This window comes from Poromitra crassiceps, assembly GCF_964638095.1.
Source record: "Poromitra crassiceps genome assembly, chromosome: 1".
In the NCBI taxonomy this organism is placed as follows: domain Eukaryota; kingdom Metazoa; phylum Chordata; class Actinopteri; order Beryciformes; family Melamphaidae; genus Poromitra; species Poromitra crassiceps.
The window spans coordinates 48,548,266-48,576,146 of NC_139623.1; the positions used below are offsets into that span (position 1 = coordinate 48,548,266).

A 27,881-nucleotide genomic window follows, 5' to 3' on the forward strand; every position below is an offset into this window, starting at 1 on the left:
TTCTTTCCCCCCCCGCAGAATTCTGACTTTAATCTGAGAATTCTGACTTTAAGCAAAAAATTCGGACTTTAATCTAAAAATTCTGACTTTTTTTCTCAAAATTCTGACAGTAACTTCGAATTCTGACTTTAATCTCAGAATTCTGACTTTATTCTCAGAATCCTGATTTAAAGTTATAATCTAAAAGATTTTCATCTAAAAAGTCACTCACAATGACTACGTTTACATGCACACAATATTCCACTATTATTTGGAAAATGACAATATTCTGAATTTGATAAGGGTCATGCAAACGGCATATTCCAGTTGCATTTTCCGAATTTGCCCTTTTTCTGAATTTTGCATTTTCCGATTAAGACATCTGGGTTATTCCAGTATTATTCGGGTTTTAGGAGGATTCTTTGATCATATATACAGCGCATTCGGAATATGCTTCTCAATCAGGGTTTTTACCGCAGTTTGGGACGCATGTTGCCTGTTTGTGGTCAACTGATGTGTGCTAGAAAGCGCTAGAAGAGGCGATATAATCCATCATCTCTGGCATGCGAAAAGAAAAGCCGACATTTCTGATCGGGAAGAGATGAGAAACATTGATTTAAAGAGAGAGATATTTAAAGAGAGTAGTGCCCACGGAAGTCCAAAATGCTTGCGAGCCTGCGAGGTAATAACGCAAAAGCCTACTTTTTAAGAAAGGCTTGAATGCGCAACGCTAAACTTTTCAGCAGCAAGCTCCTGAAATGGGCCAAGTGATGCTGGTAAGAATAATGCTCCTCTGTGTCTCTCTCTCTCTCCCCGCCCTCCCTCACGTGTCGGGGAGGGTGAGCTACGGCTGCATGTAAACGGGGATATTAGTGGATTATTCATTTAGTCGGAATATTGTCATTTTCCGAATATGGGCAAAAACCAGAATATTGTGTGCATGTAAACGTAGTCACTGTTGATTAAGGCTATGTCCATTTGGATGAAGCCTTTGCAGTATATAGTGACATTATGTGACATTACACTGTTTGGATCTCACCTGCAATTACCACCCACGGCCATACGTGTCACCCAAGAGAACAAAACTGAAATCTTAGAGATTATCTCTTTAAACTTAAAAAAACAAAAAAAACAAATCGCAAGTGACCTTAATCATCTTTGGTAATATTAAATTGTGTGTTTGTTTTTTGTTTTTGTTTTTTTAGAAATTTCAGGCAGCCCTATTTGAATTCCAGGGGACCCCACTTAGGGTCGCGACCCTAAGTTTGGGAACCACTGCTATAGCCCATCCTGGATAAGGCCTTAGCCAGGAATAAGGCCCAGTGTCTGAAGTATTGTGCACATGTAAAGCAGCCAATGACATTGTAGACTGACAAAGCCAGTATTGTGTGTAGCTCTTTCTTTTAGTCTGTCTGTCTGTCTGTGCTCCTATGCCCCCGTTTTCCTGCTTTCCCCCGATTCCTCCGCTCTCATCTCTGTTGTTATAGAGAGCCAAAGTGGAACATCACTTCCTACTTCAGCACTAGGGATGTTCATTTTGAAAATTTTCCAAAATCGATAATCGGTGAGAATTAACGATCAATTATCGATTATCGATTTTATTAATACTTAGAAAATTTTCAATATTTTCAATTTTCAATTTTTTTTTTTTTTTTTTTTTTTTAACAAAATGAATGCCTATGGCAGAAAATACGAAAGACAACGTGTTCTCCTCAATGAACTCTTTATTTCAATGTGTCTCCTCTCCAACACTGCTGTCCCCGGCGCATGCCGGTGTGAATTTCTCATGTTTAAAACAGTTTTGTTGGCACAAAGGCCCGTGCCCAGCCAGAAAACTAGAGACTATATGAAGCTCCACCTCACGTTAGTCGGCTGTGCAATGGAGTGGGGCGAGGAGGAACGAATTCCACCCAAACCTAGTCCAAATTTTTTTTTTTTTTTTTTTTTTTTTAATAATTAAAAAATCGATCCAAATGCCACAGGATCGATTCCAATCCTTAACGATCGATTATCGATTTTCGATAATTGATGAACATCCCTATTCAGCACTGTACCAGAGATTTTCATCTGGAATTTATTTTCCCATAGACATTTCATAAAATGCTTATAAAAATATTTGTACTTGTTCAAACCAAACGGTTCAGATATATTTAGGGTAGGGATGGGCATTTCTAGCAAAAACACTATTCGAAATTCGCTGGCCAAAGTCGACTTTTAATCGAAATTCGAAAATAAAAATAAAAATGTAAAAAAAATTAAAAATGTTTTTTTTTTTTTTTTGTGAGTGAAATGTTGCATTGTCTCCCCTGATTCTAAGTCTACGGCTTTATTAATTAATATAAAAAGCTTCTGCTGTGGATTTTTAGCTCAAACAAGCATTGCACCACTGAAGTAAAGAACATGACATTGACATTTTCGAAAATAAAAAACAGTTTTGACAATCATGAGTGGTTCATTAAATATTTAGTAGGCTCAGGTCTGAGTGCCAAAGGGGTGCCAAAGTCACCCCCTCTCCCTCTTCATGGGATTTCATCCGCCATTCATTTTTCCATAAACCTTGCTTAAAATGCTTAGAAAAATTGTTTTACTTGCTCAAACCAAGCGATTCGACTATACTTAGAATCAGGGGAGACAATGCAACATTTCACAAAAAAAAAAAAAAAAAAAAAAAAAAATCGAATTTTGAATTTCAATAATAAAAGTCGACCTTGATAATAACAATGTTTATTCGAAAATTCGAAATTCGATGCCCATCCCTAATTTAGGGTGTATTCACACCTATCTCGTTTGGAGCAGTTGTTCCGAAACAGAGAGCGTTTTCCCCCTTGGTGCGGTTCGTTTGGGGGAGTGTGAACACAGCAATCGCACTCGGATGCGGGACAAAACAAGGGGACCGAGATCGCCAAGAAAGGGTGGTCTCGGTCCACTTTAAACAAACTCTGGTGCGGTTCGTTTGTGGTGAGAACGTGATCCGACGTCGATCCGCCACAACTGCAGGAAACAGTGCGCATTTTTGGATAAACCAGCTGCTGTAGTCAGCTGCGCTGTGCGTAATGTCCTGAAGAACGAGCATTTTTATCGTTTAAAAACAACATCTTTCAGATCCTGTTTTGGCGACTTGTGACTTGCATGGATAAACTTTGTGGGATTTTTGGATCATCACATCAGCAGTTTGAACTCAATCAACTTACCTCTGGTCTCCATTCAATAAATGAAAACAAGTCATGGTAATCAGAGCCAGCCTTCTTTGTGATAAGATTGTCTGGTTCAATCAGACAATCAGACTGATTGCATGTCTTCCTCGAAATGTCCGTTATTATTAAATTATTTATTAATATTTTATTCCTGACAGGACAGGTGTTCATATAGCCTATGTCTCGGCTAATCCTCTGAAGTCTCCGTGATAGTAGCCTAATAGCAGAATTTGCGAGGGTCTTTGATCTTCTATCTCCAAATTCCCAATTCCCGATTTAGCCTAAATAAGTTATATAAATAAATAAATAACTTTCTCCCTCTCTCTCTCTCTCTCTCTCTCTCTCTCTCTCTCTCTCTCTCGATCGATCCCTCCCTCTTTCTTTCTCTCTCTCTCTCCTCGCACGGCGCACGCCTGACATAGCCTACAATGTAGGTCTAACAAAACGCATTCTTATAATTATATAGGAAAATCTCTGGGAATTATTTTTTCCATCCCGAGAGGCTATCAGCCTACCGGAGTGTCTCCTTGCCAATCCAGGAGGCTTGACAATACTACCGTATTTGGATCGTTTGATTTGTGGTTGTGTGAACACAAATGAACCAAGGCACAAATGCAACAATTGTATCAATTAAGTACCGTAAATTCCGGACTATAAGCCGCGGCTTTTTCCCCGTTTTTTGGCCCCTGCGGCTTATATAACGGTGCGGCTTATCTATGGATTTTTTCAGAAAAAATAAAAATAAAAAACGGAATTCTCTCTTCTTTAGCACTCTTTCTAACTATAAATCCACTTCTGTTTTAATTTCCTCTCTTGCCCTCTTTTCACCACACCGCGGACACTGTGTGCACTGTAAAAAAAAACACAGGTGGTGTTGTGTTATGTTGTTTTGTTGAAATGTTAATAAATGGGAGCTTCCTCAAACAGCCATCTCTTTCCCGACAATCCCCTCTGTGCACGAACCCTTACATATGGTAATTAAACATTAAAACACAATAAAAAAAAAAAAAAAAAAAACATTAACACGTTGAGTGCCATAGCCGAGATATCTCGTCTTACATAATCCAACGGTTAAGTGCCATAGACGAGCTATCTCGTCTTACATAAACATTTTTTTTTTTTGACGGTGGGACATCAATCAACCCCTTTTACGTCTTCTATATCACTATCGGAGGAAGAGAATGTGTATAATCTATTTTACCGACCACTAAGTGGCGACAGTTCTCTCCAGACAGAGACAGAGAGAAAGCCACAGCCACGGGACCCGTGGCTGTGGCTTTCCGTGCTGGAGAAAGCATTCTAATTTTCAAGGAAATAGCTGGCCGTTTTTTTGACGGTGCTACGTGGATCAATGCCCCCCGCGTCTCCTATGGAGATATTGGAAGTATTGAATGTGTATAATCTATTTTACCGACCAGCTAGGTGGCGACGGTCCTCTCCCGACAGAGATAAAGTCAACCAAAAGCAGCCGCCTCCCGCGGAAATGGCTTGGCGATTTTACAGTCAGAAACGAACGAGCCTCATTCTCATACTGTAGGCGGGGACACTTTCGCGCTGCTGCGGTGGGGGGTTCCAGAAATGGACTGGGTGAGCAGCATAAAGCCTAGAGTCGCACGGGGCTTCATCGGGGCTCTCAAACCCAAGAGACAGTGAGACCTATCCACACTCGCTGCCAGGGAGAGAGGCTGCTCAAACTCGCTGCTCAAACTCCCAGCAGCAGAGCACTCCGCAGCACAGACGGAGGGAGGAGTTTGGAGACACACACACTCTCTCTCTCTCTCTCTCTCTCTCTCTCTCTCTCTCTCTCTCTCTCTCTCTCTCTCTCTCTCTCTCTCTCTCTCTCTCTCTCTCTCTCTCTCTCTCTCTCTCTCTCTCTCTCTCTCCGTAAATTCCGGACTATAAGGTACCGGAATTTACGGTACCTGAATCGGAAAACAAAGCAAACGACCTACAGGTGTGAATACACGTTTAGAAACAGGAGAGACCGCATAACATTTCACTCTGACCACAATGTAAAAGAAATTGCGGATTTAAAGAAAATATTTTTTATGTCGTTTTTTTTAGGTTTTGGTCCGAGTGAAATGTTCTATGGTCTCTCCCGATTCTAAATATAGCTGAACCATTTGGTTTGACGAAGTAAAACTATTTTCATAAGCATTTTACGAAATGTCTATGGGAAAATAAATGGCGGATAAAAATCTCTGGTACAGTGCTGAAGCAGGAAGTAGGCGGTCACTTTGCCTCTCTATTTTCTCCTCATTTACGTTTACCTCCAGCATCCACTTTCCTGTTCCTTCAGCCTCATCTTTGACCCATCTTCTCTGCCCCACAGAGGAGCTGAAGAGGCAGGCGGCGTTGCTGGAGGGTGCCCAGGCCGAGCTGAGCTCCATGCAGGCCCAGCTAGCCCACGCCCGGGCCGACATGGAGAACATCAAAGCGGTGGCCACCGTGTCGGAGAGCACCAAGCAGGAGGCCATCGACCAGGTCCGCAGCCAGTGGCAGGAAGAGGTGGCCTCGCTGCAGGCCATCATGAAAGGTAAAGACAATTTGAGTTAACTGTTAACCAGTTTGAGTCACGCTCTTTCCATTAAGCCCATCAGCTTTGAAGTCTGTTGACCGGTTGTTAATAATAAAGCAATATTGTCAGACAGAGAATATTGAAGGCAAGATACGAATTGAATTAGCCCCCCCCCCTTTTTTTTTGCGAGTCAAATTTTACATGGTCTCCTCTCCCCTGATTCTAAGTATAGTTGAATCACTTGGTTTGATCAAGTAAAACAATTTGAATAAGCATTTTACGCAAGGTCTATGGAAAAATGAATAGCGGATGAAATCCCATGGACAGGGAGAGGGGGTGACTTTGGCACTGTATTGATGTTCACAAACCCAGTCCCTGATTATGTTAGCCATGTTAGCTTAGCTTCCCGAACGAAGCCGAGATGGCCCATGGAACAGTGGACAGAATATCAGCTTTTCTTCATGCAGTAATGAGCCTTGAAACCGTTTCCTTGTGGCTGAGTGTTGATGTAATGTACGTAGATAGACACCATTTCGAATAAGTTTCTACCGTTTCTATCAAGGAGCTGCTGGGTGCTACTGTCGCTAATGCTCCTTGCGTGAGTGAGTGCGCACTGCACAGCCAGCAGCTACGGCAACGTAGGCTCAGGTCTGGCTGTCTAACGTTAGGCAGCCAGACCTGAGCCTACATGGCTGAGTGTTGCTGTAATATACAGTAGACAGTTAAAGACCAGTTATTCTACATTTCTAGCGTTTCTAGAGCTACTGGGTGCTGCTACTGTTAGCTGCCTGAGCCCAGAGCCGTTCTGCTCCAGTGCGCAGCTCTGGTGCGCAGCCCCTACGGCAACGTCACATGGACAAATGTGTCATTCTTAAAGAGACAGGCTCCGATAAAAATAATAAATGATAAATAAACGATTTTCGACTTTCAATAATAAAAGTCGATCTTGATAATAAAAACAATTATTCGAAAATTCGAAATTCGTTGCCAGTCTCTAGTTGTAATGTTGATGTGTTGTGTATTTTCTTTTTCCGTGTCTGTTTATTTTAGAGCCATATGAAATCCGTTTTATTTTTTCCAAATTCCATTTTATTTTTTCCCAAATTCGTTTTTTATGCCTCCGCCGGCGATAGCCAGGCCGGAGGCATTATGGATCCGGGTTGTCCGTCCGTACGGCTGTCCGTACGGCTGTCCGTCCGTCCGTCCGTCCGTCCGTACGATGTTCCATGTTTGTTAACGCGATATCTGAGGAACGCCTGGACGGAATTTCATCAGATTCGCCTTAAACATTCACTTAGGCTCAAGGATGATCTGATTAGATTTTGGTGGTCAAAGGTCAAAGGTCAAGGTCACTGTGACCTCTCGAACGCCATTTTCAAGCTTGTTAACGCGATATCTGAGGAACGCCTGGACGGAATTTCATCAAATTTGCCTCAAACATCGACTTAGACTCAAGGATGATCTGATTAGATTTTGGTGGTCAAACGTCAAAGGTCAAGGTCACTGTGACCTCTCAAATGCCATTTTCAAGCTTGTTAACGCGATATCTGAGGAACGCCTGGATGGAATTTCATCAAATTTGCCTCAAACATCGACTTAGACTCAAGGATGATCTGATTAGATTTTGGTGGTCAAAGGTCAAAGGTCAAGGTCACTGTGACCTCTCGAACGCCATTTTCAAGCTTGTTAATGCGATATCTCAGGAATGCCTTGACGGAATTTAATCAAACTTGTCTCAAACATCGACTTGGACTCAAGGATGAACTGATTAGATTTTGGTGGTCAAAGGTCAAAGGTCAAGGTCACTGTGACCTCTCAAACGCCATTTTCCAGCTTGTTAACGCGATATCTCACAAATGCCTTGACGGAATTTCATCTAATTTGCCTCAAACATCGCCTTAGACTCAAGGATGATCTGATTAGATTTTGGTGGTCAAAGGTCAAAGGTCAAGGTGAGCTCTCGAACGCCATTTTCAAGCTTGTTAACGCGATATCTCAGGAATGCCTTGACGGAATTTAATCAAACTTGTCTCAAACATCGACTTGGACTCAAGGATGAACTGATTACATTTTGGTGGTCAAAGTTCAAGGTCACTGTGACCTCTCACACACCCAATTTCCAAGCTCTGTAATGCAACATCACAGGAGCGCCTTGACGGAATCTCTTCCAATTTGCCTCAAATGGCGATTTGGACTCCAGAATGAACTAATGGCGGAGGCATAAGTCCGCGTTGCGGTCGTTCTAGTTTCCGTTTTAATTGTTCTGAATTCTGTGTTTTGCTTTTTATGCTCATTTTACCATCAGAAATAGTGTCTAATATGTGGGGATGAATAAATGTCCACAATTTAATAAGATATAACAATCAATTTACATAACAATGCACTATTTTTAAGTCATTCACCGCCAATGACGTCTTTGGCGTGTTATCAGAAATAGCCCTCCCCGCCAATGACGTGTTTGACGTGTTTTTGTTTTTATGAGTGCAGCGCATAGTTGAAACACTTACCCAGCCTGTGACATAGTTTCGGGTCCCTAACCTCAAAGTCAAGCCGACAGCACGTTATCAAACACATACCGCAGCTGTTGTTTGAAATTAGGAAGAAGGTGGAAAGGAGGAGAAACGCGCTTCCTTGTTGCAGAGGAGAAACGCCATTGAAATGCCCCCTCGCCGCGCTGCAGAGCTGATCGACTTGCTGCAGAGCAGCGGACATCGAAACCGCGGTAGTCAAACCCGTGACCAACATGATCGATCCTGGTCCCTGGACCCCGTTCCTATGTGCCAGCCTTGCTGCAGGGCGAACCTGGATTGCCTAGTCAAACCCGTGACGAACATGATCGATCCGGTTCCAGCAGCGCCTGGTCCCAAAGCCAAGCCGCGGACCCGTTCCTGTCGCAGCATTCGTCCCAGCGAGAGGAGGGAAACGAGCAGCAGAGGAGGCAAAACGCTGATGGGGAAGGAGGAGGAAGGAGGTGCGATCTAGCAGCAGCTGTGGAGAGAACTCTCTCTCTCTGTGTGTGTGTGTGTGTGTGTGTGTGTGTGTGTGTGTGTGTGTGTGTGTGTGTGTGTGTGTGTGTGTGTGTGTGTGTGTGTGCGTGCGTGTCTGTGTCTGTGTCTGTGTCTGTCTGTCTGTCTGTGTGTCTGTCTGTACACTCACTCACACTGAGCAAACTGTATTGTTGAATGTAAAAAAAGCACTTCATATATATATATATATATATATATATATATTTTTTTTTTGTCATTTGTGTCATAATGAATAATATTTACATGTCTGATGTCAATACAGTTCAAAATAAAAGAATTGAGAGCGAGTTCTGCCTGATATTGTGTGCTGTGTACATAAATGCCATTTTCTGCAATTTCTTTTCTCAGAGAGACCTTTTGGGAGAAAACAGGGTGTATATAAATGGCTATAAGTAGAGTACAGAACATGCTAAAAGCTCACTTTTTTTTTCCTGGTGAACCCAGAGACGTACATCTTCATTTTGAGGTATTGCAAATCACTCTGGTGCTAATAGATAATTTACTGTGGGTCTTGAAAGATGACCAACAATTATGAAAATCTTTGGCCTGTGCTAAATATTGGCAGTCCTAAACTGGCGGTGAATGAGTTAACACGTTGAGTGCCAGAGCCGAGATATCTCGTCTTACATAATCCAACGCTTGAGTGCCAGAGCCGAGATATCTCGTCTTACATAAACATTTTTTTTTTTTGACGGTGGGACATCAATCAACAACTTTTACGTCTTCTAGATCACTATTGGAGCAAGAGAATGTGTATAATCTATTTTACCGACCACTAAGTGGCGACAGTGCTCTCCTGACTAGAGGAAGGCAAGCATTTTTTTAACTTGTCACGCCATTCTCACCCCAGCCATTCTCATGAAAATGGATGGGGGAAACGCTTTCGTTTTCGCGCTGATTGCTGGCGATGCGGGATTGCAAATTTACATAATAGATTACAGGTGGAACACACTTTGAAACACGCAGCATAAATATGACCAGAATCGCAAAAGCTTCTCTCAACCAAAACTCCAAGAAGCGAGCGAGTCCATCCCGACTTCCTCAAACAGCGGCCGCGCAGCCACAGGCACAGGACAGCAGCAAAGCACTGAGACTGGTGACAAGCTTGTGACGGCCGCTGCAGCCAAGAAGAACGCCCACGGAGGGAGGAGTTGAAGCAACTCTCCCTCTCGCTCTCTCCCTCTCTCTCTCCTCTCTCTCTCTCTCTCTCTCTCTCTCTCTCTCTCTCTCTCTCTCTCTCTCTCTCTCTCTCTCTCTCTCTCTCTCTCTCTCTCTCTCTCTCTCTAGAGAGAGAGAGAGAGAGAGAGAGAACAGAGTGGGAGACAAGGGCACCCATAATCACAGGCACGTGAGGTGGTTCTAAAAATCCATTTATCTCCAAACTCTCTGAAAATCTCTGAAACCATGCTGTACTCAACGGCTAATATCTACATAACTACTAACTCTGCAAACTAACTCTTTTAGACAGAGAAAGCACACATTCTATTAGTTATTTTTAGATGATTGGTGTTCACGAATTCTTAACAGAAAATAATCCTCGGCTCTTGTAAAATGAGCCAGAATCCTCAAAAAAAAACCTGGCACAACTTACCTACAGGATTGAAAAAATGGCTGGCACTCAATGTGTTAACAAGCGATTCAAGTCAGAAATACAGTAGATGACTGTACAAAACATTCTATATAATTTTTATGTTTAAAGAAAAAACAACTGTGAACAAAACATTCACTTCAAACATCAGAAAATGCATCAAATACTATTTTATTTTGAAAGTTATAACAGGACATCACCTTATTATTGAATTGCAGCCCAATTATGGCAAATTCTGCAGTATTCCACGTTTTACAGTAGCTTCCATTTTTATTGGTCAATTCCGTGATTCCATCCGCGATTCTGTTAAAGCGGATTTCATATGGCTCTAGTTTATTTGTTGTTCTTGTCTGTTCTTCATGTTCTGAAAATTGAAAAATAAAATACAGTATTGATTTCTTTTTTTAATAAGTCAAGTCAAGTTTATTTGTATAGCACATTTCATACACAAAGGCAATTCAAAGTGCTTCACATAAAATGATTGACACAAGAAAAGAAAATAATAAAAGAAGAGAATAAAATAGGCATTTGAAAACATCACAACTGAACTTTAAGAAAGAGCATATAAAGTCCATTAAGCGACAGGTGCAGCAGTTACAAAAAGAACTAAAAAACTGACAGGGGACTCATTGGGTTTGCGTAATAGAATAAATAATTTTTTTTCTATATTAAATCCCCCGACATCATGATAAGAAACATGATTACACACACATGATTGGAAAAATGTCCATAACCTTTATAATAGTTGGACTCGAGCCTTTAGAGGCCACATATATCTCCTAAAACAGCTGTCAGCAGTTAAAAGCGACGGTAAACATAAAAGTCTTTAGTCTATTTTTAAAAGTGAGTAAAGTTGGGGCAGATCTGAGGTCTTCAGGCAGTTTGTTCCAGCTAGCAGAAGCATAGTGGGTGAATGCGGCCTTCCCATGATTTGATTTGATCCTAGGGACAGTTAGTAAGCCGGACGGTGAAAAAAGGTCTTCCAGCTAGGTGAGCTAAATTCTGTTGTTCCCAATACAGTTTCTCCTGTTTGGAGAATTATCGAGAAAAAAGTGAAAATGTCTTGAAATGAGGGTTGAGACAATATATCTAAATTCAATGTATCGCAAATGTGACAGTACGTATCGTGGGGCAGAAACATTAATTGTGATATTAGCTCCATGTTATTCTGCTGTAATAATCACAAATAGGACGCTTGACCATGAGTTTCACAAGCTCTCCATCCAAATTATATTATTTTCACTTTATAATGGCATTTTTAAATTGTTCTTTACATTCTATTAGCCAGTGCCATCGCCAAAAATATTTGTCAGAAATAAACTGAATTATACACTGTCAGACTTTGTTATCATTGAACTTTTATTTACATTGTAGCATCGTTATGTTGAATCGTGAACCCCAATATCGCTTATCAAATTGTCTCATCATGAAGAATCCCTACTTTAAATGAGACAGACCGCTCTAGTAGTATTATCAAGATAAGAAGAGGAAAAAAAACAGCATTCACTTATATTAAGAAAAATAACATTAAGGCTCTACTCTAGACTAAACAAGTTGATCAAGATGGAGACCTTTTTCTCAGCGTATGCTCCCTCTCTCTCTCTCTCTCTTGGTTCCTCAGACACGGTGTGTGAGTACGAGGTCCAGTTCCACCAGCGGCTGGACCAGGAGCGCGCCCAGTGGAACCAGTACCGTGAGGCGGTGGAGCGGGAGCTGGGCGAACTGAGACGCCGCCTCACTGAGGGCCAGGAGGAGGAGAACCTGGAGGACGAGATGAAGAAAGTGGGTCTGACTTTTACCTCTTACTTCTTTGATATAAAGCTGCAGCATGCGGCAGGAACTGATGATATCTCCTGATTCTCCTCTATTATACTCCAGCTAAAGAAGGCTTACTTGCGCAGCATTTCTACTAGGGTCTGGCTACTTGACTTCCTCTCGGCCCCTTTGGGGAGCATAGGGCATCCACCATGGATCTCCACCTCACTCTCTTCTGTGGATTGTTTGATTGTTGATTCGCTCCTGGTTTGTCTGTTTCCACAAGTCTACATTTGTTATTTTGCTGGGCCACCATATCCTCAGTATGTATCAGAGGCAGTAGTTAATAATGAACGCTTGCAGTTTATGGATTATTGTTTTTGTACTTTTCCATGTTTTACAACCATAGCAATACACCAGATCGGCAATACGTAATTTTGTAATGCTCCTTGGCTGACCGAATCTCTGCAAACTGATCGAACGGAGCTTCGGGCAGCTGAGAGGAAATGGAGAAAATCACATCTCTCTGAAGATCTCTCTTCCTACCACCTTATCCACTCCAACTTCACCTCTGCGGTCTCAAAAGCAAAAACTTCCTTGTTCATCTCTGAAATCCAGTCCTCTGCATCCAACCCCAGTAAACTGTTTTCCACCTTCTCCACCCTCCTCAACCCTCCCTCCCCTCCCCCTCTCTCCTCCCTCTCTGCTGATGATTTTGTAACCTTCTTTACTAAGAAGGTAGATGATCAGCTCCTCCTTCCATCCTCCAGGTACCCTCAATAACACTCCCGACTCCAGTCCTGCTTCTCTGCCCCCCGTCCCCGGATTTACTTTCTTCTCTCCCCTCTCTCCTGGTGAAGTACTTAAACTCGTCAGCTCTAACTGAGCCACTTGCTGTCCCCTCGATCCTATCCCTTCCTCTCTCCTCCAAACCATCTCACCTGACATATCCCCCTTCCTCCCTACTTTCATGAACTCCTCTCAGTCCTCAGGTATTGTTCCACCTGTTCTAAAGACTGCTAGAGTCAAGCCTCTGCTTAAGAAACCTTGACCCTACTGCTATTCAGAACTACAGACCTGTCTCTCTTCTCTCATTCCTTTCCAAAACCCTCGAACAAGCAGTGTCCGACCAACTTTCTCTCTATCTCTCCCAGAATGACCTCCTGGTCCCCCTGCAGTCCGGTTTCAAGGCTTCTCACTCCACTGAGACAGCTCTTCTTGCAGTCACAGAGGCCCTTCACACTGCTAAGGCCTCATCACTCTCCTCTGTCCTTGTCCTCCTTGACCTGTCTGCTGCTTTCGATACAGTCAACCACCAAATCCTTCTCTCCATTCTGTCTGACCTCGGCATCTCAGGTTCTGCACACTCCTGGTTTGCTTCCTATCTCTCGAACCGCTCATACCGGGTCTTATGGAGAGGGTCCCTCTCCAGATCCTCCCCTCTTATCACCGGTGTCCCCCAGGGCTCAGTCCTGGGCCCCTTGCTTTTCCTTCTCTATATCAGATCTCTTGGCCATGTGATCTCATCTCATGGCTTTTCTTATCGCTGCTACGCCGATGACACCCAGCTTTTCCTTTCCTTCCCCCCCTCTGACACCCAAATTGAGGCTTGCATCTCTGCATGCCTCAAAGACATCGGTGACTGGATGTCTGCCCACCACCTCAAGCTCAATCTTGGTAAGACAGAGCTACTCAGGGAAAGACTGCCATCTCGCAGATCTCTCCATCTCCATTGACAATACCACTGTGCTTCCCTCCCAAACAGCTAAGAACCTTGGGGTGATCCTTGACAACCAGCTGTCTTGCTCGGCCAACATTGCTGCGACAGCACGCTCCTGTAGGTTCTCCCTCTACAACATCCGCAAAATCCGTCCCTTTCTCACGAGGGAAGCGATGCAACTCCTGGTCCAGTCACTTATCATCTCCCGCCTGGACTACTGCAACGTGCTCCTGGCCGGCCTACCTGCCGCTGACATCCGACCGATTCAGCTCATTCAGAACGCTGCAGCCCGTCTGGTATTCAACCAACCCAAATTCTGTCATGTGACTCCCTTCTTCCGGGACCTTCACTGGCTTCCCATCTCGGCGCGCATCAAATTCAAGACACTGGTACTGGCCTACAGGGCAGTACACCAGACAGCTCCTCTGTACCTACAATCTATGGTCAGGTTCCAGACCTCTCACCACTCCCTCCGCTCCTCCACCAGTGCAGGACGCCTCACCCCCCCCTTCACTTCAGGGCCTCAAAAGTCGCTCATCCCGATCGCGTCTCTTCTCGTCCCTGGCACCGCAATGGTGGAACGAGCTTCCACCTTCGGTCACGACGGCCGAATCATTCCCGATCTTTCGGAAAAGACTAAAGACACACCTTTTCAGGCTCCAGCTGGGCCCTTCTTGAACTAACTTCTTTCTCTCTCTTTCTCAAAAAAAACAACAACTAAACTCTACCACTATTTCTTCAGAAGTTGTAGCTGTCATAGACTGTGTTGCATGGTTGATTGCTCTATTGCTGAAAAAAAATGTGTTATTGTAAGTTTGGATAAAAGCGTCTGCCAAATGATGTAATGTAATGTAATGTAATGACAGCAGCTAACACTAAATATAACCCGAGACCCATAAGATAGATGTATTTACATAACACAACAAGTTCGCTTGCACTTTTTGGGTGCTGGGGGGCAGGCATGATTGGAGTGTGAACACCGAACTGCTGCGGTAGCGCAGCGTTGTGAGAGAATTGCTGAATGACATTTTTTAATTCATGCATTGACCACAATTAGAAAATCATGTATCAAAATAAGAATTACACACATCCACTTTCGTTGGTGCAGACTAGAGCCAAAACTGTATTTACCTAAGTAGTGAAAGGAGGGCTTGCAACACAAGTTTTCTGCTCCCAAACAAATGTATTGATGGACAACGTTTCGATCCAGTTTAGATCTTCGTCAGGTCATGTACTGTATGTGTAGTGAAATATCATATTTAATAGCAATATGGAATTATGATATTTCACTACATAATTGACACCCCCTGGACGGGACGCTGAAACACATTGCTGAGACCTGTGAATCAAAACACAGATGCGAGCGAGCCGCGCGCTCACGGAAGCTGCTTGCTCTGTGTTTTCAGGCTGTATGCCTGGTAGGGCTGTGGCGATTCACTTATCTCCCGATTCGATACTATCACGATTCTTGGGTGCCGATTCGATTTATATTGCGATTCTTAAGTATTGCGATTCTACGATTATTGCGATTCGATATTACGATTTATTGCGATTTTTGTTTATTTTTTTCTTTTCTTTTTTCAGTTTGTTTGCTTTTTTACACTAGATTAGAACATGGGAAAAGTTTAATCATACACTAGAGACTGTATATTATATATCATGAGTAGGGCTGGGCGATATAGTTAAAAACAGGGGCGGACTGGGATCATAATTCAGGCCGGGCATTAGATACCAAGCAGGCCAGGCCGATATGGGCCAACGCGCGTGAAATTTGGGCCGTTTGAAGCCAGATTTGGGCCGTTTGAAGTCCAATTTTACAATGAGATGCACCCACTTTAACCCTGAAGTGTAATTATTACTTCAGACTAACTAATAAAGTAATAAAACCACTAGTAAACCAGTAGGCGGCGCCTGGCCTGCTGTTCAGTGAGTGGCCTGACTGCAAGCACCCAATTTTTTTTTATTTTTTTTTTATTTGCGATTATCGATTCTGGAATAAAAGATCGATCCAAAAAATCGTGACATTAAAAATCGCGATACTTAGGTGAATCGATTTTTTCCCCCACCCCTAATGCCTGGGCTGCGTGTGACCAGACCGAGGCTGACTAAAAGAGCTAATTTGACTGTTGTGTACAGTAAGAGCGCCGTCGCTAAAACCCATATTCATATTCCCTCTTAACACAGCTATTCATGCTGTGTTATAGGTTAGAGTTTTCCTTCTTTTTACTCAGAATCGATGATACCCATCCCCATATTGCTATAAAATATGATATTTCACTACATATGTGTCAATTAGAAAATCAGCAGCCTACTTCCTGGGACGTGGATGTCCGCAGGCTGCAGTGAGGACCGCGTCTATGCTTGTGTGACTTCTGCTCTGCAGTCTGCAGCACACACTCTATTTCCCTTGTGCCACCTAAACAGCACATACTGTGATTCATTTGTTTTGTCTAGGTTTAAATGGGAAAATGTTTCTGAAGCATAATGTTACATCATGGTTTTTGCAGCTGTTTTTGTACCTCAAACGGCTTATAATCACATTAGCCACCTAACAAAGCGAAATAGCCTTTAAAGTAACAAGGCATATGGCAGAATGGCCACCTGCACTGCTATATGAATTGATTCATCTTTAATAAAGACATCTACTCTACTTCAAAAGGCCCAGGAGGACGCAGAGAAGCTGCGTTCCGTGGTGATGCCATTGGAGCAGGAAATAGCGACGTTGAAGGCCAAGCTGGCCACAGCCGAGGATCGGGTGAAGGACCTGGAGGCCTCTAAGGTTAGTGAGTGTGGAGTCACAGGGCTCTATCTTCCCCCTGGCCTTAAATTTGTGTTTATGGCTTGGCCTAGCGCTATTAGTGGGCAAGGTCAGGCACATTCCCTAATTTTTCCTCGGCGCAAACCATTTAACCACGCCTTTTTAAGCATAGAATTATTCACAACTGTGGCCATTGGCGATCTGCAGTAAACCAGTCACATTCTTCCCTTTCAAGCTCCGATTCCACGGAGCGATCCAGTCCGGTCAGAAAAGCCTGACCAAAGCGCTCTGAGCTCCCCCCCTCCCTCTTTCATCCCCGTCTGTCTCCATTATGCTCCTCAAACAAATCTCACGGCAGTTTAAATACAGCAAGCATGTAAATACGCTACACTATAGAACAAACTGAGAACAATGTTCTAAACGCATCGACTAGAACAGGGGTGCCCACACTTTTTCAGCTTGGGAGCTACTTTTAAAATGACCAAGTCAAAGTGATCTACCAAACATATTTATTTATATATATATACACTGAGTATACAGTGGAAAACAGTGGAACAGTGGAAAAACAGTGGAAAAACAGTAAAAAAACATTTTTTTTTTTTTTTTTTTTTCTTCCTCAATGCCATGCGATCGACCACACTACCTTCGACGTATTGGGCACCCCTGGACTAGAAAAATATAGCCTATCCCTGGATGTCATGATGAGATTAGATTGGTGAAAGTTTGGCATAATTTTCTCTCGCTGCCTTTTCTTCTCCCCCTCTGCACGGCAGATGAGGTAGGAAGATGCAACAGCCTCTGAATGACAGGGGCTCAAAACTACGGTATAACAACTTTTTTTTCATCGGTCATTGTGCCTGCCTAGTGCCTACATATAAATTAATGGACTTTCCCCCAAAATAGTGATGGTTCTGTCATTCTGTGGTGTAGCCTACATTTCAGATCTGATGCTTGCAGTGCGCTATAGGGGCAGAAATTGACGCGAGGGAGAGAGGGAGTGAGAGAGAGGGGGGGGAGAGAGAGTGAGATAGCGGCAGGAAGAGTGATTGAATAATGCCCTGGGTGCATTCCCGGGGCCGGCGCACTGAATAAGGCCTGGTTTTGAAAAGCGCTAACCGCAAAATTAACGCCAGTTGGGAAGATCGCTTTAGGCTGGTATTTAAGGCCGAAACGCCCATTCTGGCCTATTCTGGCACTGCGCCACGCCTCTTCAGCATAAAGCGCATTTCAGGGCGTAAAAACATGACGCTATCTTCCCGAGTCACGGGTAGGCACTAGGCAGGCGCAAAGCGTGTTTTTTTTTTGCGTTTAAAGCCAGTTTAGCGCCTAAGGCCAGGGGGAAGATAGAGCCCACAGAGTGCGTTTACATGCACACAATAATCGGATAATTGAGAATAAGTAATTGGCAATAATCAGATTTCTGCTAATATAAACAGTCTATGTAAATGTCAAAAACGATTTATATATTTATTTATTTTTGCGAGACAGAGATACACTGCTATATATATATATATTTCGATTGTTTTTTGGGCATTTTTGCCTTTATTTAGACAAGACAGTAGGCAGACAGGAAAGGTGGGGAGAGAGAGGGGATGACATGCGGCAAAGGGCCTCGGGTTGGATTCGAACCCACGTCGGCCGCGTGAAGGACCGAGCCTCCGTGGTACGTGTGCTACCATGTGAGCCACGAGATGCACTGGTATTGGTCCATGATCGGCAAGCTGCACCATCCCTGTCAATCACGCCCCAAAACATAGTCTGCTTTATCGTCCATTTTACTGTAAATGAAACCATAATTGACAAAATGAACAAAATGCTGTATTGAAGAAGACTTGAAACTAGCGATTGAGACTAGAGCTGTCGCGATTCCTCGAGTACCTCGAATAACTTGAATAATTAAATTGATCGAGGCCAAAATGATTCGCCTCGACACGGCATTTAGAGAGACTGTTTCTCACGGACGCTTACTGGTGTGGCACAGCGCTCTTCCTGTGTAAACACGTGAGGACACAGACAGACCAGAGAGCAGCTATAGCGACTAGCGAGCGGACCCCGCAAAATGGAACGAGGCGACGGAGAAAGCAGACAGGAGGAGCCGGGAAGGGAAGAACCAGGGCCGAAAAAGCGACCGAAACTGTCTAAAGCGTGGGATCATTTCACGCTGAAAAAGGACACGAACTCAGTGGTGTGCAAGTACTGTAAGACGATCCTTGCATATCACAACAGTACCTCGTCAATGCTTCAGCACCTGAACCGTAAACATCCAGTCTACGCATCCACCAGCGCATCTACGTCGAGCGGAGCAAGGTAACGTAACGTTAACTATACACAACGCTAATGTAAATGTATGCTAATGATTGCTACTTGATATTAAGACTAGTAGTAGTTGTGCTGCTGGCTTGCCACGTTGCCAATATGACTATTAGTAACTGCATTCACGCTGCATTTTTTTGATGTGGCTTGCCGTTTTCTGTGAGAAATACAAAGCTCAACCTAACGTTAACCTAACGTTAGCGGCTAATTTAACAGCGTTGTGTGTGTTTGTGTGTGTGTGTGTGTGTGTGTGTGTGTGTGTGTGTGTGTGTGTGTGAGATCACACTAGCCTGTTGGTGTGTGAGAGAGAGAGAGTGAGTGTGTGTGTGTGAGAGAGAAAGAGTGTGTATGTGGAGAATGTACATTTACACACCCTAGACCGGTCGACTCTTCTCATGATGATTGCAAACAACTATTTAATTGGTGCATTTTAGGCTCCAATTATTACACCACCTGACCTGTTATCTTGCTATTCTGATATTTGTGTCAATAATAGGCAACAGGTCTAGGGTGTGTAAATGCGCATTCTCCAGTTTTGTTATGAACTTACCTAATAAATCTCAATATTAATTATTATTTCACCTCTTTTTCAGCGGATCACAGCGTACAATGGACAGCTTTATAAGGAAGGGTCCATCATGTTCAAGTGAACAAGCAGCTGAGTTCAGCAATAGCATTTTGAATATGATTGTGACAGACATGCGCCCTCTGTCCATGGTGGAAGATAAAGGATTCAGAAAGATGATTTCGAGTTTCAACCCGAACTACACACTTCCCTCAAGGACCTTCTTCACGAATAAGATGGAGAAAAAGTATGAGGAGGTCAAAGGCAAGTTGATCGAGAGGCTTAAGACGCCAAACATGATGGCACTCACTACTGACATTTGGACAAGTGTAGCGACAGAGGCCTATATGGGGGTGACGTGTCACTTTCTGAGAGAGGATTGGGAAATGAAGTCCCACTGCCTTACAACCATGCCCCTTGAAGAGAGACACACGGGTGCACATATTGCAGAGTGGATTGAAGAGGTTATGTAGGCAGTGAAGGAGAGAGGAAGTGAAGTGGTGAAGGGTTAAAGGAAGTAGGCAGTGAAGGAGAGAGGAAGTGAAGTGGTGAAGGGTTAAAGGAAGTAGGCAGTGAAGGAGAGAGGAAGTGAAGTGGTGAAGGGTTAAAGGAAGTAGGCAGTGAAGGAGAGAGGAAGTGAAGTGGTGAAGGGCTAAAGGAAGTAGGCAGTGAAGGAGAGAGGAAGTGAAGTGGTGAAGGGTTAAAGGAAGTAGGCAGTGAAGGAGAGAGGAAGTGAAGTGGTGAAGGGCTAAAGGAAGTAGGCAGTGAAGGAGAGAGAGTGTTGTGAGGGACTTGGATTTTTTTTTTTCAATATTTTATATATAAAAAAATCAGCCCTCAAAGTCTTGGGACTTGACTTGGACTTGAGCTGAAGAAGACACTAGTTTAATACACACCAGTATGTGTAGAGACATTTATTTTTATTTATTTTATTTTTTAGGCACTGCTTAGCAAGGCAAGGCCCAGATTACGTCACCTCGCTCAATAATGACAGAAAAAAGAAAAAAAAGCACTGGTTGGGTTCATGTTAAAACTAAAGCAGTAAATATGTGCAATTACCTTGAGTTAATAAATACAGTTTTCTACAATTTAACTTGGTTGTGGTTTCCCCCTTTTTGCATGCAAGTTTGAAAGTGTTCCAATATAAACCACTAATGTGTGTACTCTTCCATTTTCCTTTGTTGTGAAGCTATCATACAGCGACCAGCGTGCTTGTGCACAGTTTACTGACATCACATTACAGGATTTCTGGGTCTTAAAGTTCAAATGTTTCAGTTATCTCCCGCTGCCATTTGGAAGCAGCAATGTGTGAAGTTGCCTCATGCAGCTGTAAGGTAAATGAACGATGTAAACTAGCTAGTAAGCCATTCATTCATATTATTTAACGGTTGCTGTACACTGGAAGAACTCAAACGTCAGGTTGAAAAGATGACACTGCCAGTTCTATGCAATTTAAAAATAAAAATGTTGTTTTTTCTTTTTTTTTTCTTTTTTTTTTCTTTTTTTTTTAATAATATTTATTTTTGAGCAGGGAGCATTGGCATTACAGTACAGTAACCAGTGTAATTTTCTTTCTTTTTTTTTCACATTGAAACATCACAACCAACACCTCTACCCTCCTTTGCTTCCCCACAACCCAATCCCATTCCAACAGAAAAAATAAATAAAATTAGATAATAAAATAAAATAAGAATAATAATATACATACACATATTCATATGTATATGCATATACACACGTACATACAGTAAGAGGTAGTATAACAGTGAAAACAGTAATAACTCAAGTTGTCAAAGTTTATACTTGCAAGCATCTGGGTCAAGTTGGCCTATTTTGGTCTCATGAGGCCAGGAAAACACTGCGCGGCTGTGAGTGTGGTGGGCAGGCAGCAAGGTATTCGTCCATCCCTGGGGGGGCCCAGGCCCTTGTTCTATGGAACCACGTCGTCTGGGGGAAGACCATCTACGTATTCGATCAGCGGTCTCCAATGTGAATAAAATTTGTCAGAGGAGCCCCGCAGGGTGAATTTAATTTTTTCCAATTTAAGCAAAAATAAAATGTCTTCAAGCCAAGCTTTAAATGAAGGTGGCTGAGAGGTTTTCCAAAGAAAAAGAATCCTCCTACGAGCAATTAACAAGGCAAAAGCGATAACATTGGATTGGGTGACCGACATATCTAGCTCATCCGGTGGTCTACCAAAGATTGCAATATGAGGGGATGGACAGATTCTCACCTTCAGAATGTCCGAACACATATTAAAAAAGGAGTACCAGAAACCAGATAGTTTGGGACAAGTCCAGAACATATGAGTCAAGTTACAAGGTGCTTGTGAGCATCTCTCACATTCATCAACCACTTTATCTGGGTAGAATTTAGCCAGTTTGGCCTTACTATAATGAAGTCTGTGTACTACTTTAAACTGTATCAGGCTAAGTCTGGCAGAACTAGAAGAAGAGTTGACGCCTCGCAAGGCTTCCTCCCAGAAGTTGTCTGAGAAGGACGTCTGCAGTTTACTTTCCCAGCTCTCTCTGCTTTTATTGATGGCCACCACATTCACTGGAGAGTAGGGGTGTCACGATACACTCAGTTCACGATACGATACGTATCACGATACTGGGTTCACGATAACGATACGATACGATACGATTTTAACAATATTTTTTTAAACTTGAATAATGACAATATATGACTGGAAAAGTAGTATTTTATTTGAAATGCACAAATACAAAACATGCTGTTGTGGGAAATTGTTATTACAATAACAACTAGAAAAAACATGAGATTGGAGATAAGGCTTATCTTGAAATAGAATGAGTTACACCGTCACTTAGATTTACTTTGAACTAAAAGGTTTCTCAGCAGTATAAATTCTCATTATGCATCTTCAGTTTTTCTTCAAACTCAAACAACAAGACTTTTCTTAATCTATTTTTTATGCATCTTCAGTTTTTCCTGTCAAGTAAACAGTTTTGCCAGAAACTCAATTGAATGGTTTCTCTCCTGTATAACTTCTCATGTGTCTCTTCAGAGACTTGTTCAACTGAACTACTTTCCACACATTGAACTTCAACAAACAAAGACGTTTCTTAGTCTATTTTTTGAAAAAAAAAAAAAAAAAAAAAAAAATTTTTTTTTTTTTTTTTGCGATATGAGATTTCATCTCAACGATACATATCGTGACGTTTTACTATCGCGAAATTTCGTGGGACGATATATTGTGACACCCCTACTGGAGAGAGGAGATCATAGAAATAGGAGACATGGCCCCTGGATAGAATGTCTGCCTTAAGCAGTAGATCTATTCCACTGGGAGGCGGGATTTGAGGAAATAGAGGGGAGTGGGTTCTACCGAAGTTTCGTAGCTGAAAGTACCGAAGAAAATCTGAACAGGGTAGGTTAAAAACAGTATGAAGTTGTTCGAAGCTGGCAAACACACCGTCTATATACAAGTCTCCCAGGCGGCGGAGACCTCTTCCCTCTAAAAGTGAATAGTAAGGGTCTGACTTAGCAGGCAAAAATAGGTGGTTGTTGCAAACCGGAGTCGCCTGAGGTAAAGAAGACCAACCAAAATGACGCCTGACCTGTGCCCAGATCTTAAGAGAGCTTATCACGATGGGATTAGAAGTGAACTGTGAGAAAGATACGGGTAGGGTGCTACACGCGAGAGCCTGAAGTGATGTAGAACGGCATGACATGGCCTCAATCTGACACCAACTACTTTGGGGGGAGGTGAACCAGAGCATGATCTTATGCACGTTGGCCGCCCAGTAGTAGCCCATGAGGTTTGGTAAGCCCAGTCCGCCATGGGACCTGTTCCCCTGTAGTAACAACTTGCCAGCTCTTGCGTGCTTGCCCGCCCAAATGAAAGAAGAGAGAATACCATCGATGGTAATGAAAAACGATTTAGAAAGAAAAATGGGCAAACATTGAAAAATATATAAATATCTAGGAAGTATGTTCATTTTAACTGTTTGGACTCGACCCGCCAGAGAAAGAGGCAGGCGATCCCACCTTTGGAGGTCTGCTTTAACTGAGGCTGTAAGGTTAGTCAGGTTCTTCTCCTGTAATGTACGGATGGATCGAGTGATTTGAATGCCGAGATATTTAAAACCTGAGTTGCATAATCTAAAAGGTATTGACGTAGATGGAATTATGTCGGCCGGTTTATTAATAGGGAGGCACTCGCTTTTTTGAATGTTTAGTTTGTATCCCGAAATCGCACCGAAGGATTTCAAGACTGACATGATGCGTGGGATACTGGCTAAGGGATCACATACATATAAAAGGAGGTCGTCAGCATACAACGAGACCCTGTGCTCCGTGCCCCACCTCTGGATCCCTTTCAAACCCTCTTCAGTCTTCAAAGCAATCGATAGGGGTTCAATGGCGATGGCGAACAATAGCGGTGAAAGCGGACACCCCTGGCGTGTCCCCCGGGCAAGCGAGAAAAAATCTGAACGTTCAGTATTAGGGGTGTCACGATACACTCAGTTCACGATACGATACGTATCACGATACTGGGTTCACGATAACGATACGATACGATACGATTTTAACAATATTTTTTTAAACTTGAATAATGACAATATATGACTGGAAAAGTAGTATTTTATTTGAAATGCACAAATACAAAACATGCTGTTGTGGGAAATTGTTATTACAATAACAACTAGAAAAAACATGAGATTGGAGATAAGGCTTATCTTGAAATAGAATGAGTTACACCGTCACTTAGATTTACTTTGAACTAAAAGGTTTCTCAGCAGTATAAATTCTCATTATGCATCTTCAGTTTTTCTTCAAACTCAAACAACAAGACTTTTCTTAGTCTATTTTTTATGCATCTTCAGTTTTTCCTGTCAAGTAAACAGTTTTGCCAGAAACTCAATTGAATGGTTTCTCTCCTGTATAACTTCTCATGTGTCTCTTCAGAGACTTGTTCAACTGAACTACTTTCCACACATTGAACTTCAACAAACAAAGACGTTTCTTTGTCTATTTTTGGAAAAAAAAAAAAAAAAAAAAACTTTTTTTTTTTTTTTTTTCACGATATGAGATTTCATCTCAACGATACATATCGTGACGTTTTACTATCGCGAAATTTCGTGGGACGATATATTGTGACACCCCTATTCAGTATTGGTGCAGACTGCCGCCTGAGGGGAGGAGTAAAGTAGTTTTATCAAAGAAATTAAGTTAGTTCCAAAACCAAAATGCCGTAAAGAGGAAAATAAATAGGCCCACTCCACCCTGTCGAAGGCTTTTTCAGCATCCAGAGACACAACCATTTCTGGCTCAGTAAGAGATGACGAAGTGTGGATGATACTGAGAAGCCTCCGAATGTTTGTAAAAGAATGCCTCCCCTTTATAAATCCAGTCTGGTCTTCTGATATAATTGATGACATAACTGACTCCAATCGCAAAGCGATAATTTTTGCAAGTATCTTGACATCTACCGGTAGCAGTGAAATGGGACGATATGACGCGCAGCTCAGTGGGTCTTTACCTTTCTTAAAGATCAAAGAGATAGAGGCTTGAGAGAGGGTAGGTGGTAGAGAACCCTGCCGAAACGAATCATTAAACATATCTAAAAGTAATGGAGCTAATTGAGTTGAGAATTTTTTGAAAAATTCAACCGGGAAACCGTCTGGACCTGGAGATTTACCGCTCTGCATAGATTGTATCGCTTCTTTAATTTCGCACAGTTTGACCGGAGCATCGAGAATCTGTTGATCGCTACTCGAGATCTTAGGGAAGGATAACTTATTAAAAAAAGAAGTCAAAAGAGTGTCATCGTTTGGGGGTTCAGGCGTGTATAATTGAGAGTAGTAGGTTTTAAAAGTGTTATTAATCATAATGGGGTCAGAGACAACAGAGCCTGATTCATCAAGTATTTGAGTAATTTGATTTGAAGCTTGTTTGGCTTTTAGTTGATAGGCCAAGAGACGGCCCGCCTTGTCCCCGTATTCGTATGTAGAACCCCGTGACTGGAAGAGGAGGCGTTCTGCCTCCCTAGTTAACAAGAGGTCGAGCTCAGTTTTCAGTATCAGCCTATCCTTGTATACACCAGAAGATTGATTGTTTAAAAGCAAGATATCAAGGTTAGCGATAGCCGTTTCTAGCTCCTTTTGACGTGCTCTACGAAGTTTATTAATATATAGTGTGCGTGAGATAATTTTCCCTCTAATGAAAGCCTTAAGGGTTTCCCATAATAGAGATGCAGAAGTCTCTTCATTTTGGTTGGTCTCACAGAAAAAGTCAATAGATTCAGAAACATATTTGCAATTGTTTGCATTGGTAAGGAAGAGAGGGTCTAAGCGCCAGGTTCTGAATGCCTTAGGCTTCAATTTAAAGTGGAGATCCAAGATCACAGTAGAATGGTCAGAGACAGTTATTGGGGAGTAGTGAGTGGATAGAATAGATGAAATAAGTGACTTATCAATAATAAAGTAATCTATACGTGTAAATGAACGATGTGCATGGGAGAAGAAGGAATATTGTCTTGTAGATGGGTGTAGAAATCTCCACGGGTCAATGTAGCCGTACTGATCCATAAAAGCAGAGAGAGTCTGGGCCATTCTAGTAGTTGCCACTGGTTTCGTACTAGACCTATCCAAGAGAGTATCAGTCACACAGTTCATGTCGCCTCCTAGTAAGAGTAAGTGGGAATTCAGATATGGAATGGAAGCCAGCAACAGTTTCATAAAGTTTTGGTCGTCCCAGTTCGGGGCATAAACAGACACTAAAACCACTGGTTTCTGGTAAAGTGTACCAGAAACGATGACATAGCGACCATTCGGATCAGTAACTACATCTTTAGAAACAAAATCTACATTTTTCCTAATTAATATCGCAGTGCCCCTTGTCTTGAAATTAAAACTTGAATGAAAAATCTGTCCTATCCAGGGCCTATGAAGTTTCCGCTGTTCCGAGTTACATAAATGCGTTTCCTGAATGAGTGCTATGTCAGCGTTCTGGTCCTTAATATGTGTCAAGATTTTTGTGCGTTTTACCGCACCATTTAACCCACCAGTGTTCAGTGAGATGATCCTCACTGCCTGCCCACCACCAGCCGGAGCCTCTGTCACGCTTGCCATGGAATGGTCCATGGAAACCTCGGATAACACAGGCCAGACTCACGATGCAGGAAACATATAAGAGAAGTGAAATACTTGAGAGCAGTGAAACACAAAACAAGCAGCATTTTCAAAGTAAAACTTTCAAACGAAAAAATAAAAATAAAAATAAAATAACAACAAAAAAAAAAACACCGACCCACCCCCCTTCCCTATTGGATGAGCATAAGACATCCACCCCTTCCACCTACCCCCTCCCCCTCTAACCCTCCCCCTCCAACCCATACAAACCTTGAACTTCCCTTTCTGCAACGACGGCATTCTTTCTATCTTTCCCGACATGTCCCAGGGACTACCCTTCCAAAGTTTCGCCCCAAAAGTTTACCAGAGTAAGAGTTGTGGACAACATAGCAGTTATTGAATGTGTAATCCTCAGTATCACCAGCAATGCCAAATAGACCAGAGGACAGAACAACCTGTCAAGACAATAGGGAGGTAAGAGTAAAAAAATAAAAATAAAGAAAACACACACACACACACACACACACACACACACACACACACACACACACAAAAAAGAAAGGAAAAAAACAAAAAAACAAAAAAAACAAAAAAAAAACACAACAACAACAAGCATACACACTAAAAGATACACACACCCCCGTAGGTACACATCTACATCCCTGTGCTCGCTCTGGTGTTTGCACAGGTATATGCATGAGTTTCCCATACCAAGGCACACATCGGTATAGAGGTAAGTCCTATTGATAGAGGGAGGTCAGTCAGTTGGCATGTGACTTCCCTACATCCACATACAATCGAATATACCCTCACATACATCAGCATTAATAAGAAAAGGAAAAAAGAAAAATAAGAAAAATTGATCATTCTGACAGAGGTAGGTTAATCAGCCAGCCTGTAGGCTGCACACACCCACACACACACACACAACACACACACCCACACACACACACGCACACAAACACACCCCCCTCCCATTTCTCTTTTTCTAGTGTATAGTTTGTAGCTCGGCCAGCATGTAAAACCCACATATCCACGCATGTACCACGACCCACATTAACACTGATAGAGGTAGATCACTTTGATTGGCCAGCCTATAGAACACACACATCCGCACTCATACCCTGGCCCCAATAGAGGTAAACTGGATCAGTCAACTAGAGGACTGAATCATTTCATGAGTGTCAAGATTTAACATTATGGCTGACCGGGTTACATGTAGGCGCGCACCCACATACTCGCACACACACACACTTATACCTCCCTACATTGGCATCACAGACTATGTACCTATAATGTTTTCAGCCTTTTACCCCCCCGCCCATACCCACGGCCAAAAAGATTTTCCGTTCAACAGTGGTTTTATTA

At 42.6% G+C, this 27,881-nt stretch overlaps 1 protein-coding gene across 2 annotated transcripts in view; it reads left to right on the plus strand.

The window, feature by feature from the left end:
- rabep1 (rabaptin, RAB GTPase binding effector protein 1) overlaps positions 1-27,881 on the plus strand; it is an 89,703-nt gene that overhangs the window by 10,255 nt on the left and 51,567 nt on the right. For both annotated transcript variants that reach the window (XM_083645588.1, XM_083645589.1), the window contains 3 exons: positions 5,506-5,709; positions 11,927-12,087; positions 16,440-16,559. In XM_083645588.1, coding sequence (XP_083501714.1) covers positions 5,506-5,709; positions 11,927-12,087; positions 16,440-16,559 — 485 coding nt within the window. The remainder of the gene's footprint in view (positions 1-5,505; positions 5,710-11,926; positions 12,088-16,439; positions 16,560-27,881) is intronic.